Source organism: Myodes glareolus, chromosome X, assembly GCF_982192425.1.
Source record: "Myodes glareolus chromosome X, mMyoGla1.1, whole genome shotgun sequence".
Lineage (NCBI taxonomy): Eukaryota > Metazoa > Chordata > Mammalia > Rodentia > Cricetidae > Myodes > Myodes glareolus.
In genome coordinates, this window is record NC_142053.1 from 107010954 (window position 1) to 107023230 (window position 12277).

At 38.4% G+C, this 12277-nt stretch overlaps 1 protein-coding gene across 4 annotated transcripts in view; it reads left to right on the plus strand.

The window, feature by feature from the left end:
• Positions 1-12277, plus strand: part of Wwc3 (WWC family member 3) — a 107391-nt gene that overhangs the window by 52274 nt on the left and 42840 nt on the right. For 3 of the 4 annotated variants that reach the window (XM_085684545.2, XM_085684547.2, XM_085684546.2), the window contains exons 4-6: positions 721-798; positions 2207-2283; positions 3724-3803. In XM_085684545.2, the coding sequence (XP_085540671.1) occupies positions 721-798; positions 2207-2283; positions 3724-3803 (235 nt within the window). The remainder of the gene's footprint in view (positions 1-720; positions 799-2206; positions 2284-3723; positions 3804-12277) is intronic. The other variant, XM_048446267.3, reaches the window with a different exon arrangement.

Sequence of the window (12277 nt, forward strand, 5' to 3'; positions counted from 1 at the left end):
CTTGAAGCACAATATCTTGTTGCACACCTGTGTTGCCAGATTAGTTGACCTAAAAGCCTCTGCAGATTCCCCTGCCTCCACCTCTCATCTTGTTGTAGGGACACCGGGATTACAGATGTACAGTACTACACCTGACTTTACATGAGTTCTGGGGATTTAATCTTAGGTCTTGATGTTTGGGTAACAAGTACTTTGCCAATTAAGCCATTTCCCTAGCCCTGATGTGGAGATTTTTTTATAAATTATTTTTGCCTGTTAAAAACATTGTTTGAGGCACTGGGGAGATGGCTCACCAATGTCTTGCGGGACCCAGGTTTGATTTCCAGCACCCACATAGTGGCTCACAATCATCTATAACTCCAGTTCCTGCGATCCAATGTCCTCTTGGCTCCATGGGCACCAGGCAGTCCGTAGTACATAGACGTACATGCAGGCAAAATACCCATACCCATACAATTTAAAATTTTTTAAAAACAACATTGCTTGAGCCATAACATTCATTGTTGATCTTAAATGAAACTCACGAATCAGGTAACATTGATAGTTCTATAGAATTTGGAAATAAGCATTTTTATCGAAGATAAAATTCTGGTGTGTGGGTAGGTGGGGTGGGGGACTGCTGTAAGTTAAATGCCAGACTGTTTTCATGCTATGAAATTGTCTATGAATGATCTGTATCCCTTGCCTAAGAATTTTGGATTTTGTTCTTGTTTGTGACAGGGTCTCACTCTGTAGCCCATGCTGGCCTTCAGTTTAAAGCAGTCCCTTTGCCTCAGATTCCCAAGTCCTGGACTACAGGTGTGAGCTACCATGACCAGCTAAGAATTGCGTTATAAAAATGTTTTCATCCATGTCCTTGAAAGACCACAATTCTAAGTATACGACAATTTGAGATAAAACTGACAGACATTGCACTCTTCCAGATGTTTATTTTCAGTAGATTCGATTGTTTGAAGTTCTGACTAAATGAGGCTTAAATAGTAGATTTTCCATAGAGCTGTTTTTAAAACAGGAGCTCTGAACTGCTCAAATTAACTTTGGATGTGGTTCTAATTGAAGTTTTAAATAATCTTGCTGTGTAAGCTACTTGATGGTTTTAAGCTGTCCTTTCCAATATAAAGTGAGGAAAGGATCTTGAATTAAATTCTAGTTGTGAGCATCTAAGTTAAACCATGAGAGTGTCAATCATAGGTACTGAAATCACAGGAGTGAAAGAATGGGGCAACAAACACCAGGAAGCTGATAATACTTGAGTAGGTTGGTTCACAAATGAAGATCATGAAACTATGGAAGAGAAGTGAAATCAAGTTGCCATAATACAAACCACCAAGCCTTCAACTATGTAAACAAAAATCATAGCAATAAAAGGAAAAAAAACAGTGTAGAAGGTGAGGTGGGCAGGGACAGATACTGGCTATCTGAGCCACTTGAATGCCAGAAAGGGTTTGTAGCTTTGTGTGGACAGGAATTGGCAGAAACAGATCTGTGGGGTTTATTCACCCCAAGTATTTAAAAAGCATTAAGTCACATATATGACATTGTTTAATAAACTATAGGTTTCTTATTTTAGCCAGACATCCAAACAGACTGAGAATCAAAATGTGAAAATATTACTTCAGTTTCTAAGGAACAAATAATCACACTGCATTCAGTCTGGTTAGACGGACACAGTAACTAGATTTTGGCAGAACTGAAAAACTATCTGCCTTTTAATTTTATATGTTCTTAGTGTTCTTTTTTTCTTTCTCATGGCAACAGTTACCCATCTGGAGAATATAGATGTAGAGACAATAAAGATAAAATCCTTTTACATGAAACCATGGTGAATAACAGTAGTTAACTTTATGATTCCATCATTTAGTCACTTCTGTGTGTTTATATGGGAAAGAAAGTAACTAAACAATTTTTCATACCATATTCTTTTCTCTCTTGTGTCTATGTGGGTTTTACCCTGCATAGATTTGTAACAGAAGTAAACAGCTTATTTACCTGTAGCTTACATTTTCTTATGTGAACATGTATTAAATTTGAGTGCAAAAATCAAACCTCAAGAAGATTTGAGGTTGTGAAATGTTAATTTTGGAGCCAGAATCCATGTGTAAATCCCAGACTGAGAATCAGTTATTAGCATGGTTAATCAGAAGTTTCTTTTGTTCATTTATTTTAAAGACTCTGTTATAAAATAAAACATTTTCTTTTTCCTTAGCCTTCTCTGGATATTCAACTAATACAAAGTATGATCCACACCAGATTAAAGCAGAAATAGCAAGTCGCCGGGACAGGGTAAGCAAAACCAGGGTTTTCACAAATGAAAGCACTGTATGTATTTTTATGTAATAATACTTATCGTGATTCATTGTGTGGTCATTGGTATGTCTGATACCAAGATATTGGTAAGATTTTTATTTCCCAAATTATTGTTGCATTTTGCTTTATTTTGCACTTGTTTGCAATAGCAGAAAGAATATTTTGTTTTGAAGCTATTGCTCATCAGACAAAAAGTAGCCAGTATCCATTGCATGTTTTATAGGATAGACTATCCAACCATTTGGGAAGATGGAATGGTGTCAGGACCCAGTGTCACAGGGCTACCAGTAGGATATTGCTTATGACCCTTGGTATCTGTTGTTCTCCTTGAGTTGCTAGCCCACAAAGAGCCAGTTTCTATAGCCATCTATGCTTCATCAAAAGCATTCTGATCCTTCCCTGATGACACCTACATTCATTAAGTGACACCTTGTCTCATCCCTTTAGGCCCTTATCCACCTGCTTGTCTGAGAAAGGATCCGTGTATAGTTTTGTGACAAAGCTCAGGAAATACCTTGGTAATGAGGCCTCCTCTTTTACTGGTGTGCCATTCCATAAAATAGGATATGTGTGTTTCAGTTCTCAAGTTTTAAACTCAGAAAAAAAAAAACCTATAGATCTTTTTAAACTTGCAGGTTTGTAGGCCCATTACCCTGTGGTTTGATGGCGACATAGATTAGGTTCCAGAATCTATTTAAGGAATCATATCAGGAAATTGAGGTTAAGGTAGTCAGAGGCTGCAAGTGTAACATCTATGAGAAGTAAGTACAAGTGAAAATGACCAAATTTTACATTTTGTGATATGTACATTGTTACCCTCAAAAAACAACAACTGTTCCCCACTTGCATAGGACCTGTCAGGGTTAGGAGTTTAAAAATTATTTGTTGGAAAATTTCATACATTTAGATAATGAAATATAATCATATCCACCACCCATTTCCCCCCTCCAACTCTTCCCCTATCCTCTCGACACATCCCTTTTCCAACTTTGTGTTTTTTCTTTCTTTCTTTGATAATCTAAGTCCAATTAGTGTTTGCCCACATGTATGTGGGTATGCTAGTATCTACTTCAGCATGGGAATTCTACCAGTGACCACATTCTGACAAGAAGATGATTTTTTCCTTCCCCATCAGCTATTAATTTCTCAGTAAGGGACCCTCTTCCCCATCTATGATGGAATTGTGGCTGGCTTGATTTTGTGCAAGTCTTGTTGCAGGTAGCCAGAGTTGCTGTGAGTTCATAAAAACAACACCATGCTATATCCAAACGACACTTTTTCATCTAAGCAAGGCAGTTTTCGTAGAGTAGTGGAGAGTGGATGATTCATGCAGTTGAAAGCTAAGGAATAACTTGGATGACTATTGGACAAATAATTTATTGCTGCTTGGATTTTTTTAAAAAAAATTGTTTTCAGCTTTCCAGATTAAAACGAGAGCTGACCCAGATGAAGCAGGAGCTGCAGTACAAAGAAAAGGGTGTGGAGACCCTACAAGAGTGAGTTACTTGCATGTGTACATGGGAGCATTTTCTTGTGATTTCCTTTTTTCTGACACATTTCATACCTGGACGTGTTATGTTCAAAAGTCTCAATACTTTAACTTTTATGCTTTTATTTATGCTCATTATTTTCTGATCTCAAACATCAGAATTTTTCTTTTCCTTGAGAATACCTTATTCCTTCAAATGGAAATAGTTGGAAAGCAAAACCCTTTTTATATTTATGCATAGTTTTTAAATAGAGGTACTGCTTAAGACTCATGTGACTATTTACCTTTAAATTCAGGATTTTATTAGTTTCTCTTAAAATTTTTAATTCTAAATTTAATTATAATAAAATTACAGTCTAGTTTCTCAGTCTCAGTAATCACATCTGAATTTCTCACATTCACACATGGGTAGGACTTATTTTCTGTACCATGACAATAGTGATATTTTGGGCTAGATGTCTCTTGGTGTGGACCATCCTGCATACCAAAGAGTTGTGTGCAGCATCCTTGACTTCTACCCACTAGCCGTCAGTAGCATCCAACTCCCATTGTAACAATTTGTATTGTGTCCATACGTAGTCAAATGCCTGCAGTTGAGAAGCACAGAGCTAATGGGTACACACTGAGCAGCATAGGCTATAGAGTCCCATCACAGAAAGTACTGCTGGACAGTGCAAGACTAATTCCTTTTCACCCTTGAAGTTAGAACCGTATTCCTATAAACAGTTTAAGGAGAAATTTCTTACAAATCGTAAGCCGTATTAAATCAGCACATTAAGTGAACGAGAGTCAGTTTATAGATGGTGATGGTGTTGGCCTGAAAGAATTAATTTTCTTAAGAAAGTAGTGTAGGCTTATTGCCTGAGAGACCTTTCAGAGCCTGGTTCCACTGGCTAAACTTGGCATGTGCTTCGTACTTTCTGTGCCTGTGTTTCTCCACTTTACTCGATTGTCTTAGCCATTCTGCTTGCTACAACAAAATACCATCTACTGGGTGGCTTAAAAAACAGTCTTTTATTTCATAATTATGCATGTAGTCTGGAAGCCTGAGTCTGTTCCTAGAAATGACCCAGTTCCAGACTTGTAGTCACCTTTACACTAACTGTATCCTTACATGGCTGAGATAGATTGTATAAGTTTTGATCTCTCTTCCTTTTCTTTTGAGGGCATTTGTGGGTACACACATGACCTTTTCTAACCACCAGCCCCATCCAAGTACCTTCACATTAGAGCCTAGGGCTTCAACAGAAGAATGGTGGAGGGGTAAAAATAGGCAGTTGATTAGCAGCGCTGATCAAATTAGTTGCCCAAAATGTAAAATTATCTGGTATCTAGTTAACCTTCAACCATGGTAGGGAGTCCATCTGTAATGGTTATTGTAGTCGGAAAAGATGAGCAGCATAGCATGTTTTGTATCCTGGATTCACACTCAGTAACACTGTAACAATATGAGGGCAATGATAATCTGTATGGGGAATTAATAGATAAGTGTGTTTGATGTTTGTATTTACCTCAGCCTTGCGTGAGGGTTATGATCTGGTCATATCAGATTATTTTTGATCATTAAATTGAGATTGACTTATTTTCCCTTTTTCATATGTATGTGTTTGGGGTGTGCTTGTGTGTGCTTGTTTGAGTGTGTGTGGACCTGCATGTCATGTATGTGGAGGCCTGAGGCTGTCATCCAGGATTCTTCATCACTTTCTACCTTATTCATTAAAATAGGGATTCTCAATGGAACCCAGAACTCCTGTCCCCATCTTATGAGTACTGGAGTTATAAGCAGGCTGTCACACTATCTGACAATTAAATGGGTTCTGGTGATCGAAATTCTGGTCTTCATGTTTGTTGCTTATCCAGCAAGTACTTAAATTTGTGAACCACTTATTCAGCCAGAGACTGAGGTTTGTAGTCAGCCAGGATTGGGGTTGGTTCAGGGTTGCTTTATGTGTCCCTTTTATATTGAGGTTATCTGGGTACCAGGGAAGATACAAAACAGAATATTTGTTGGATTTTGCTTGGGGGAACTTGGCATTTTCTGACGCTGACTCTCAGGAATGTTAAAAAGATGGCAGTTTATTCAGAAACCCAGGCATGCCCCCTGCAGGTGGGTTTTGATAAGCCGATCAGCTAATGCCATCTGAGCTCTTTTAAAGTCATTATCCCTCTTTGTTCTTTACTAGCACTGGGCAATCTGTTTGTGTGGTCTGCCTGGGTTTTGGTTCTGCAATCTGAGATTCTTTGAATTAGCACTAGTCGTTAGCACAGCTGTTTTTATTCTGCTTTTTAAAAGTTTTGTCTTAAGCAAATCAAACTTCTTCTCCAATGCTGCTCTGTAGGAAGCTGCATTGTCACTGCTCATTTGGTCTGCTTGATGCAGACCAGTGTATTATTGGTGCAGGCTTTTTATCTACCCATCCCTCCCCCATCATTCTGAGAGCCTCTAGATCTCTCAACACTTTCGAAGTTACTTACCTGTGTGTTGTGACTATTCTGTTAAAAGGGATGATTAAAGAATAAATTTGATAGGTTATCAAAAGTTGCCTGAACTATGTAGTTGAATAGGAGTTTGATTTTCCTGCTTTCAATGCCTTTTGCTACTGATAACTTTACTCTACTGTGTGGGATAATCTGACATTTTGATAGTAGGCTCTTTCTTTGTATGTTGGAAGCTGTGCTCCACTTATTTTTTTTTACTTAAAAAATGTTCTGACTATGGTTCAGAAAGATTCTGAGGGTGTACAGCAGCTCCAAAGCTCACAGGGGAGCCAATTCTTGTGCTTTTCGCTGAAGGCTGTGGCTTTTTCAGGGAATTGCTGAGCTTGGTGCCCAGTGCTTCTCATGGCCCATTGTGGATAAACCATTTCCCAGTTTGAATATAAAGTTTGTAGTATCCGGTTAAGATAGAATAATCTGGAACATAAATTATGCTGGGAACTGGCCTTGCCAGGAAGTAGTTCACCTGGAGTAGCTCTAAGTGGCTCAAGGATAGGAGGTGGCCTCTGTTTCTCCTGCTATGTAGTATGAACGAGCACAGGGAGAAGAAGCTTAATTTCATGCCTGCAACTGACATGACATATGAATTGGGGTCCTAAAAGAGAGTGGTATGATGATTCTAGTTAGTTTCTGCTTGTCTTAGCAAACTCCATGCTTGGGAGCAGTCATTGTAAACTTCTCTCTTTCCAAGGGGAGGCTCTTCCTGCATGCCTGAGCTCAAGGGGGATACCCACACATACCTGTCAAAAGGTATATGGGGAGATTGTGGACCTAGCCTTGGTCCTGAGGGAGGAGCTTACCTTTATTTTTGTGCCCTACCAGAGGGCCAGGCTCCAAACACCTTTCAGAGAGGAGCTCCCCAGAGAGAGCCCTACTTGAATAGCATGTTACTGCTTTGTTGGAAGCTGCATTATCACTATGTGTTTACTGTATTTTGTGATACAGCCTCAGAAAAAGGAGAAAACATAGATACTTACATCACTCTTAAAATTCTTTGCAAGTGAAAAACAAGCTGATACCTTGCCCTGGGTACCACTGACTATGAGATTTTTTTTTTACATCCTAATTAATTTTCTGCTGTTAAAGATTGGGCACTTATCTTTCAATCAAATCAATCATGCATATTTATATTGTTCATGGAGAGATTTTGAGAAAAAATGGTCATCCCACTGTCACTGTGAAATCAAGACTCTAAGTTCAGATAACAAATGAGGTGTTGTACATAAATGTGAAGCTTATGGTTTTGTTTTGTTTTTAATTACTAACACGGTTTAGGGCAGCAGCCTTAGGTTTTCCTCCAGAAATTGCCTGCTGTTCTTGCTTCCCAGAAACTTCAGAGCACCTCAACAGGAGTTTGGCTGCTTATAACATTTTAAACTTGACTTGTTTATCTTGGTGAATTTCCTGGCTAGCAAGGAAATCCATCATTATGCTTGAGTCCAAGGGAGGAAGAAAGAACCTTTTGTATTTTTTTTTAAAAAATCTATATATGCTGTAAATATTTGTGGAAGGGAGCTGGCCTTGGCTATATTCCCCAGATTAATGATGAAGTTTTATTTATGTGTGTGTGTGTGTGTGTGTGTGTGTGTGTGTGTGTGTGTGTGTGTAGATGCAAGCTTTCAATGATAGAAGACATATAGGAGGAGAGAGAAGAATATGATTAAAGCCTCCTATAGCCCTCACCCTATTTTAACACCACAGTGTCTAGTCTTAGCAAATATATAGCCCTGTCTCATTCCCTAAGTTCTTACTGAAACAAATCCCCAAATCACATTTAATTGATAAATCTTTTTCTAAAGCTACAGACCCCTTTTGGAATGTAATCTGAGTCCTAGTATCCCACTTACTAAGCACCCATCAGCAAAGAGGTTTCTTGTTTCCCCATTCTGTTTGGCTCCAGATTCCAATGAGGCCCACACAGTGCATTTGTTTGGTGTATCTGTTAAATCTTTTCATCTGTGAGTCTTCTCCTTTTGTTTTCCTGATAACTGATTTGCTCAGGAAAAGAATTTGTGTGGCCTGTATGGTTTCCATGATTTAAATTTCAGTTCTTGATTTTCCAGATTTTCAGTGAATTCTGGCTTTGGTGGCTTGCTACTGCCATGCATAATATTTCCCTAAGCTTTCTGTCTCCTTTTGTACATGTGTATCTTTTAGGATAAGTACCTAAAAGTTAGTTTTGTTGGTCACAGGATGAATGTATTTGTCAAATATTGGACATTGCCAAATTTTCTTGCAGCAGCTGCATCATTTTGTCTTCCTACCACTGGAAATGAACATTTCTGTTTTCCACGACTTTGCCAACAGAGTGTGTTGACAAACTATGGCGTTTTTGCCTCTCTCATTGGTGAAGGAAAACATCTATGGGTATTATTCACTTGCATTTATTTCCCTCAAGAATCTTTGTAAATGTCTTCAGAAAATAGAAGCATTATTTATCTTGAAAAATGTCTTAAGTGAGCTATTTCAGTGAAAGATTAGTGGACTCTGTTGCCCTCAAGTTTTTGGAACCTAACTTGAAAATTATCTTAATGTGACTCATTGCTAGTGTCCAGAGGCAAATAGAGGGGTGCAAAAACTAAAGCATATTGATGGAATGAGCAAACATAAGAATGTGCTAGGCACACTCACAGGTATGGAAAGAATCCCCTTGGTAGTGCCCCATTTGGAGAGCAGAAGTGAACCTTGTGCTAATTCTGAGCTGTCTGGACTGAGAAGCCCACTTAACATGGCTTTACACTAAGTTTCTCCTAACACTGCAATGTCCCTGATACTGGTATGATGGCCAGAATGCTGTCCTGACCCCCTTACTACCATATTTGTTGTTTATGGAGTGATATTTCCACACTTGGCACCCAATCCTTCTCACAGATTCTTCTCTGTCCACTCTGATCTGAACCACTATTGTGATTCATGATTCTTGTGAGTAACCACAGAGATTCTTTTTAAATGTCTCCCTACCTTATGATTCTCATGTGGTCTTCTCTCTCTCCTAGAATATAAGATAGATGTTTGATGAGTTAGCGTACTGGACCAACTTCATTTGCCCCTAGTTTCAATCTCATTCATCCATGCCAGTCCCCTTGACCACCCTGCTAGCTCTCAGCCTACCTGGGACACTTGCTTTTATTACTGGTGCTTACTACCTAAATTCATCCTTCTTTTCTGTGGGTTTCTGGGGCAAGTGACATCTTGCTTGTATCCTTGATGAACCATCCTATTAAAAGAGGCAAACTCTCAGTTACATGTGGACTCTAAAGTAGCTTCATTTTGTTTAAAACCATAGATTCATGATTTTTATCTTGCTGGCTACCTTAATGATTCAAGTGACACTTTGCCTGAGTTTCTACCCCATCAGGAGGACTCAGACAATTTCTTGAACAGTGATAACTCAACATAATGAATGGATCCTAGTCTGAGTGCTGTGGGAGTGACTGATACCATGGTCTCTGCTAGCTGTCATGTCATTTACTTCACCCATAAATACTGGGACCCTCTGAGCCTTGAGGGAAGGTCATACTCAGTCCAAAAGTTTTGGGCTGCCAGGATCTTAGGGAGATCTGTTAATTGCTTGGTTACCTTCTTATTAACTGCTCAAGTATTTACTTCTCCTTTACATTTTGGATTATATTTCATTTGAGCCCTGGGTCTAAGAAGTTCTCTTACTTATGTCTGCTATTCACATTACCAAAAGGAGTGTCCACTAAGTGGTCCAATAACCAGTTTCTACTAGGTCCTTTCCTACCACTCTGTGAGCCTCTCAGCCTTACAGTTCAGTAAGGAACTTCCAGTTGAGGATGGATAGAGTTACATCTATTTGCTTAAATGAGAATGACTACACACTTCTAAGTATTTGATGTCATGCAGAGGCATTACTAGATAAGAGAGTTAACACTTTCTGTCTGAGGATTTAGAGGTCCAAAACAATAATGAAATTGTGTACAACTAGAGTAGGGTTCCATTAACAGTACCCCCTTAACACAAGTTTATGGTACAGACTGTGCAATACCCTTCTTGCAGCACTCAGCAGTAAAACATACAGAAATGGGATAGAAACAAAAATGAACATTGTTTCCAGTGGTGGGACAGACCCAGCTTTTCACACAGGACCTGCTATTAACAGCAAACTGCCAAAAGCTTCCTGATGCACATTCAAAGCCCTTTCTAGAACTGCTAGTTTAAAATATAGTGGTTGTAACAAAAATATTTACTCTTTTTTGTTGTAATCTGTGATGTTAACATGGAATAGCTCTCGAGAACTGGCACCTCTTTTCTCAGAGATGAAGGTTTAAGGTGTTAGGTTTTATCCTTCTTCTGCTAGTAAATTCTACTAGCTTCTTTAACTGATCACCAAAAATGGAAACCTTAGGGCAATATGATATGAGGTTAATAATAAACATCTCTAAATGTCTCTTTTATTTGTATGAGGTTCCCTATCTGAGCTAGTATTTTTCCCCCTTTCCCCTCAGTTTATTTCTTGGAAAAAAAAAACTCTAAAGGCTGAGTGTATGAGTAGTCTTCAGGTTTGACAAGTAGGCATTTGGAGCCCTTGACTGTGAGTGTATTGTTAACCTAATAATGAAAAGGATGATGGGGGCTGGAGAGATGGCTCAGTGGTTAAGAGCATTGCCTGCTCTTCCAAAGGTCCTGAGTTCAATTCCCAGCAACCACATGGTGGCTCACAACCATCTGTAATGAGGTTTGGCGCCCTCTTCTGGCCTGCAGACATACACACAGACAGAATATTGTATACATAATAAATAAATATTTTAAAAAAAAAAGAAAAGAAAAGGATGAGTACTGATAGGAGGAGCTTTATCAGGCCTTCTCACCATATTTCTTACAGGCTCTAACCTTCAGCAAGCTACTCAACTGTCCTGAGCTATGTGTAAAACAGAGTATGGAAAACAAAAGATTTTTGAGTCTTTGTACTGTAAAAAAAGTATTTTTTACACTGCATAAAAGCTTATGATTTTGTTTGTACATTTTATTTTTCCTGAGAAGTGATCACTTTTCTATTATCAGAAATATAGGACATAAACACAGATTTATACTTTTAATAATAAAACTAAAAAAGGCAGTTCTTTGGCAGATATTATGACTTTTTTATGAAGTAGAGCATACTGATGCTTTATAAAAGACAAAATAATTGAGTGGTCATCTGAATTTGACCAGAGTTGCTATACACGTTTATTTGGGGGAAACTAGTGCTCACTCTATGACCTGAAACTCACTATGTAATCCAGCCTATAACTTAAAGTGATCATTCTGCCTTAGTTTTCACAATGGTGGGATTCAGATTTGATCCATCCCCAACAAAGAATTTTTAAAAGAAAAGGAAGTCTTAGATAAGTAAAATTTCCAGAAGTGAAAAAAAAAGATCTCTGTCCTTTTGAAGTTTTTGTTAGATAATTGTTGGTTGTGATTGTAAAAGTAAATAATTTTTACTTCTGTGAAATATTACTTCTTGTAAATATCTGTCTGGTCGCACCTTGGCCTCTCTGAATGAGTGATGTATGGCACACTGCACAGATAGGGACATCACTTTACACTTTGTCCCTGTGCAAGCTTAGTATATGAATGAATATTGAATCCCTGCCCTGCCACATATTAACTTGTCATCTAGATATTTAACTTAGTTAATTGCTCCAAACTTCAACTTCTTCATTATAAGAGGATTATGATTATCTTAAAAATCTGTTTAGAGCTTAAATGATATTCCCAGTGTAAAGCATGTAGCACGAGTCTGCCATCTACTACTAGGTACTTGATATGCTGAATTATTTGTAGATGCTATTTCTATTAGAATACTTTTTTGTTTTATCGAGACAGGGTTTCTCTGTGTAGCCCTGGCTGTCCTGGAATTCCCTTTGTAGATCAGGCTATCCCAGAACTCACAATGACCTGGCTGCCTCTGCCTCCTCAGTGCTGGAATTAACGGCATGTGCCACCACCACCTGTCCATAATACTTATATACAATTGAA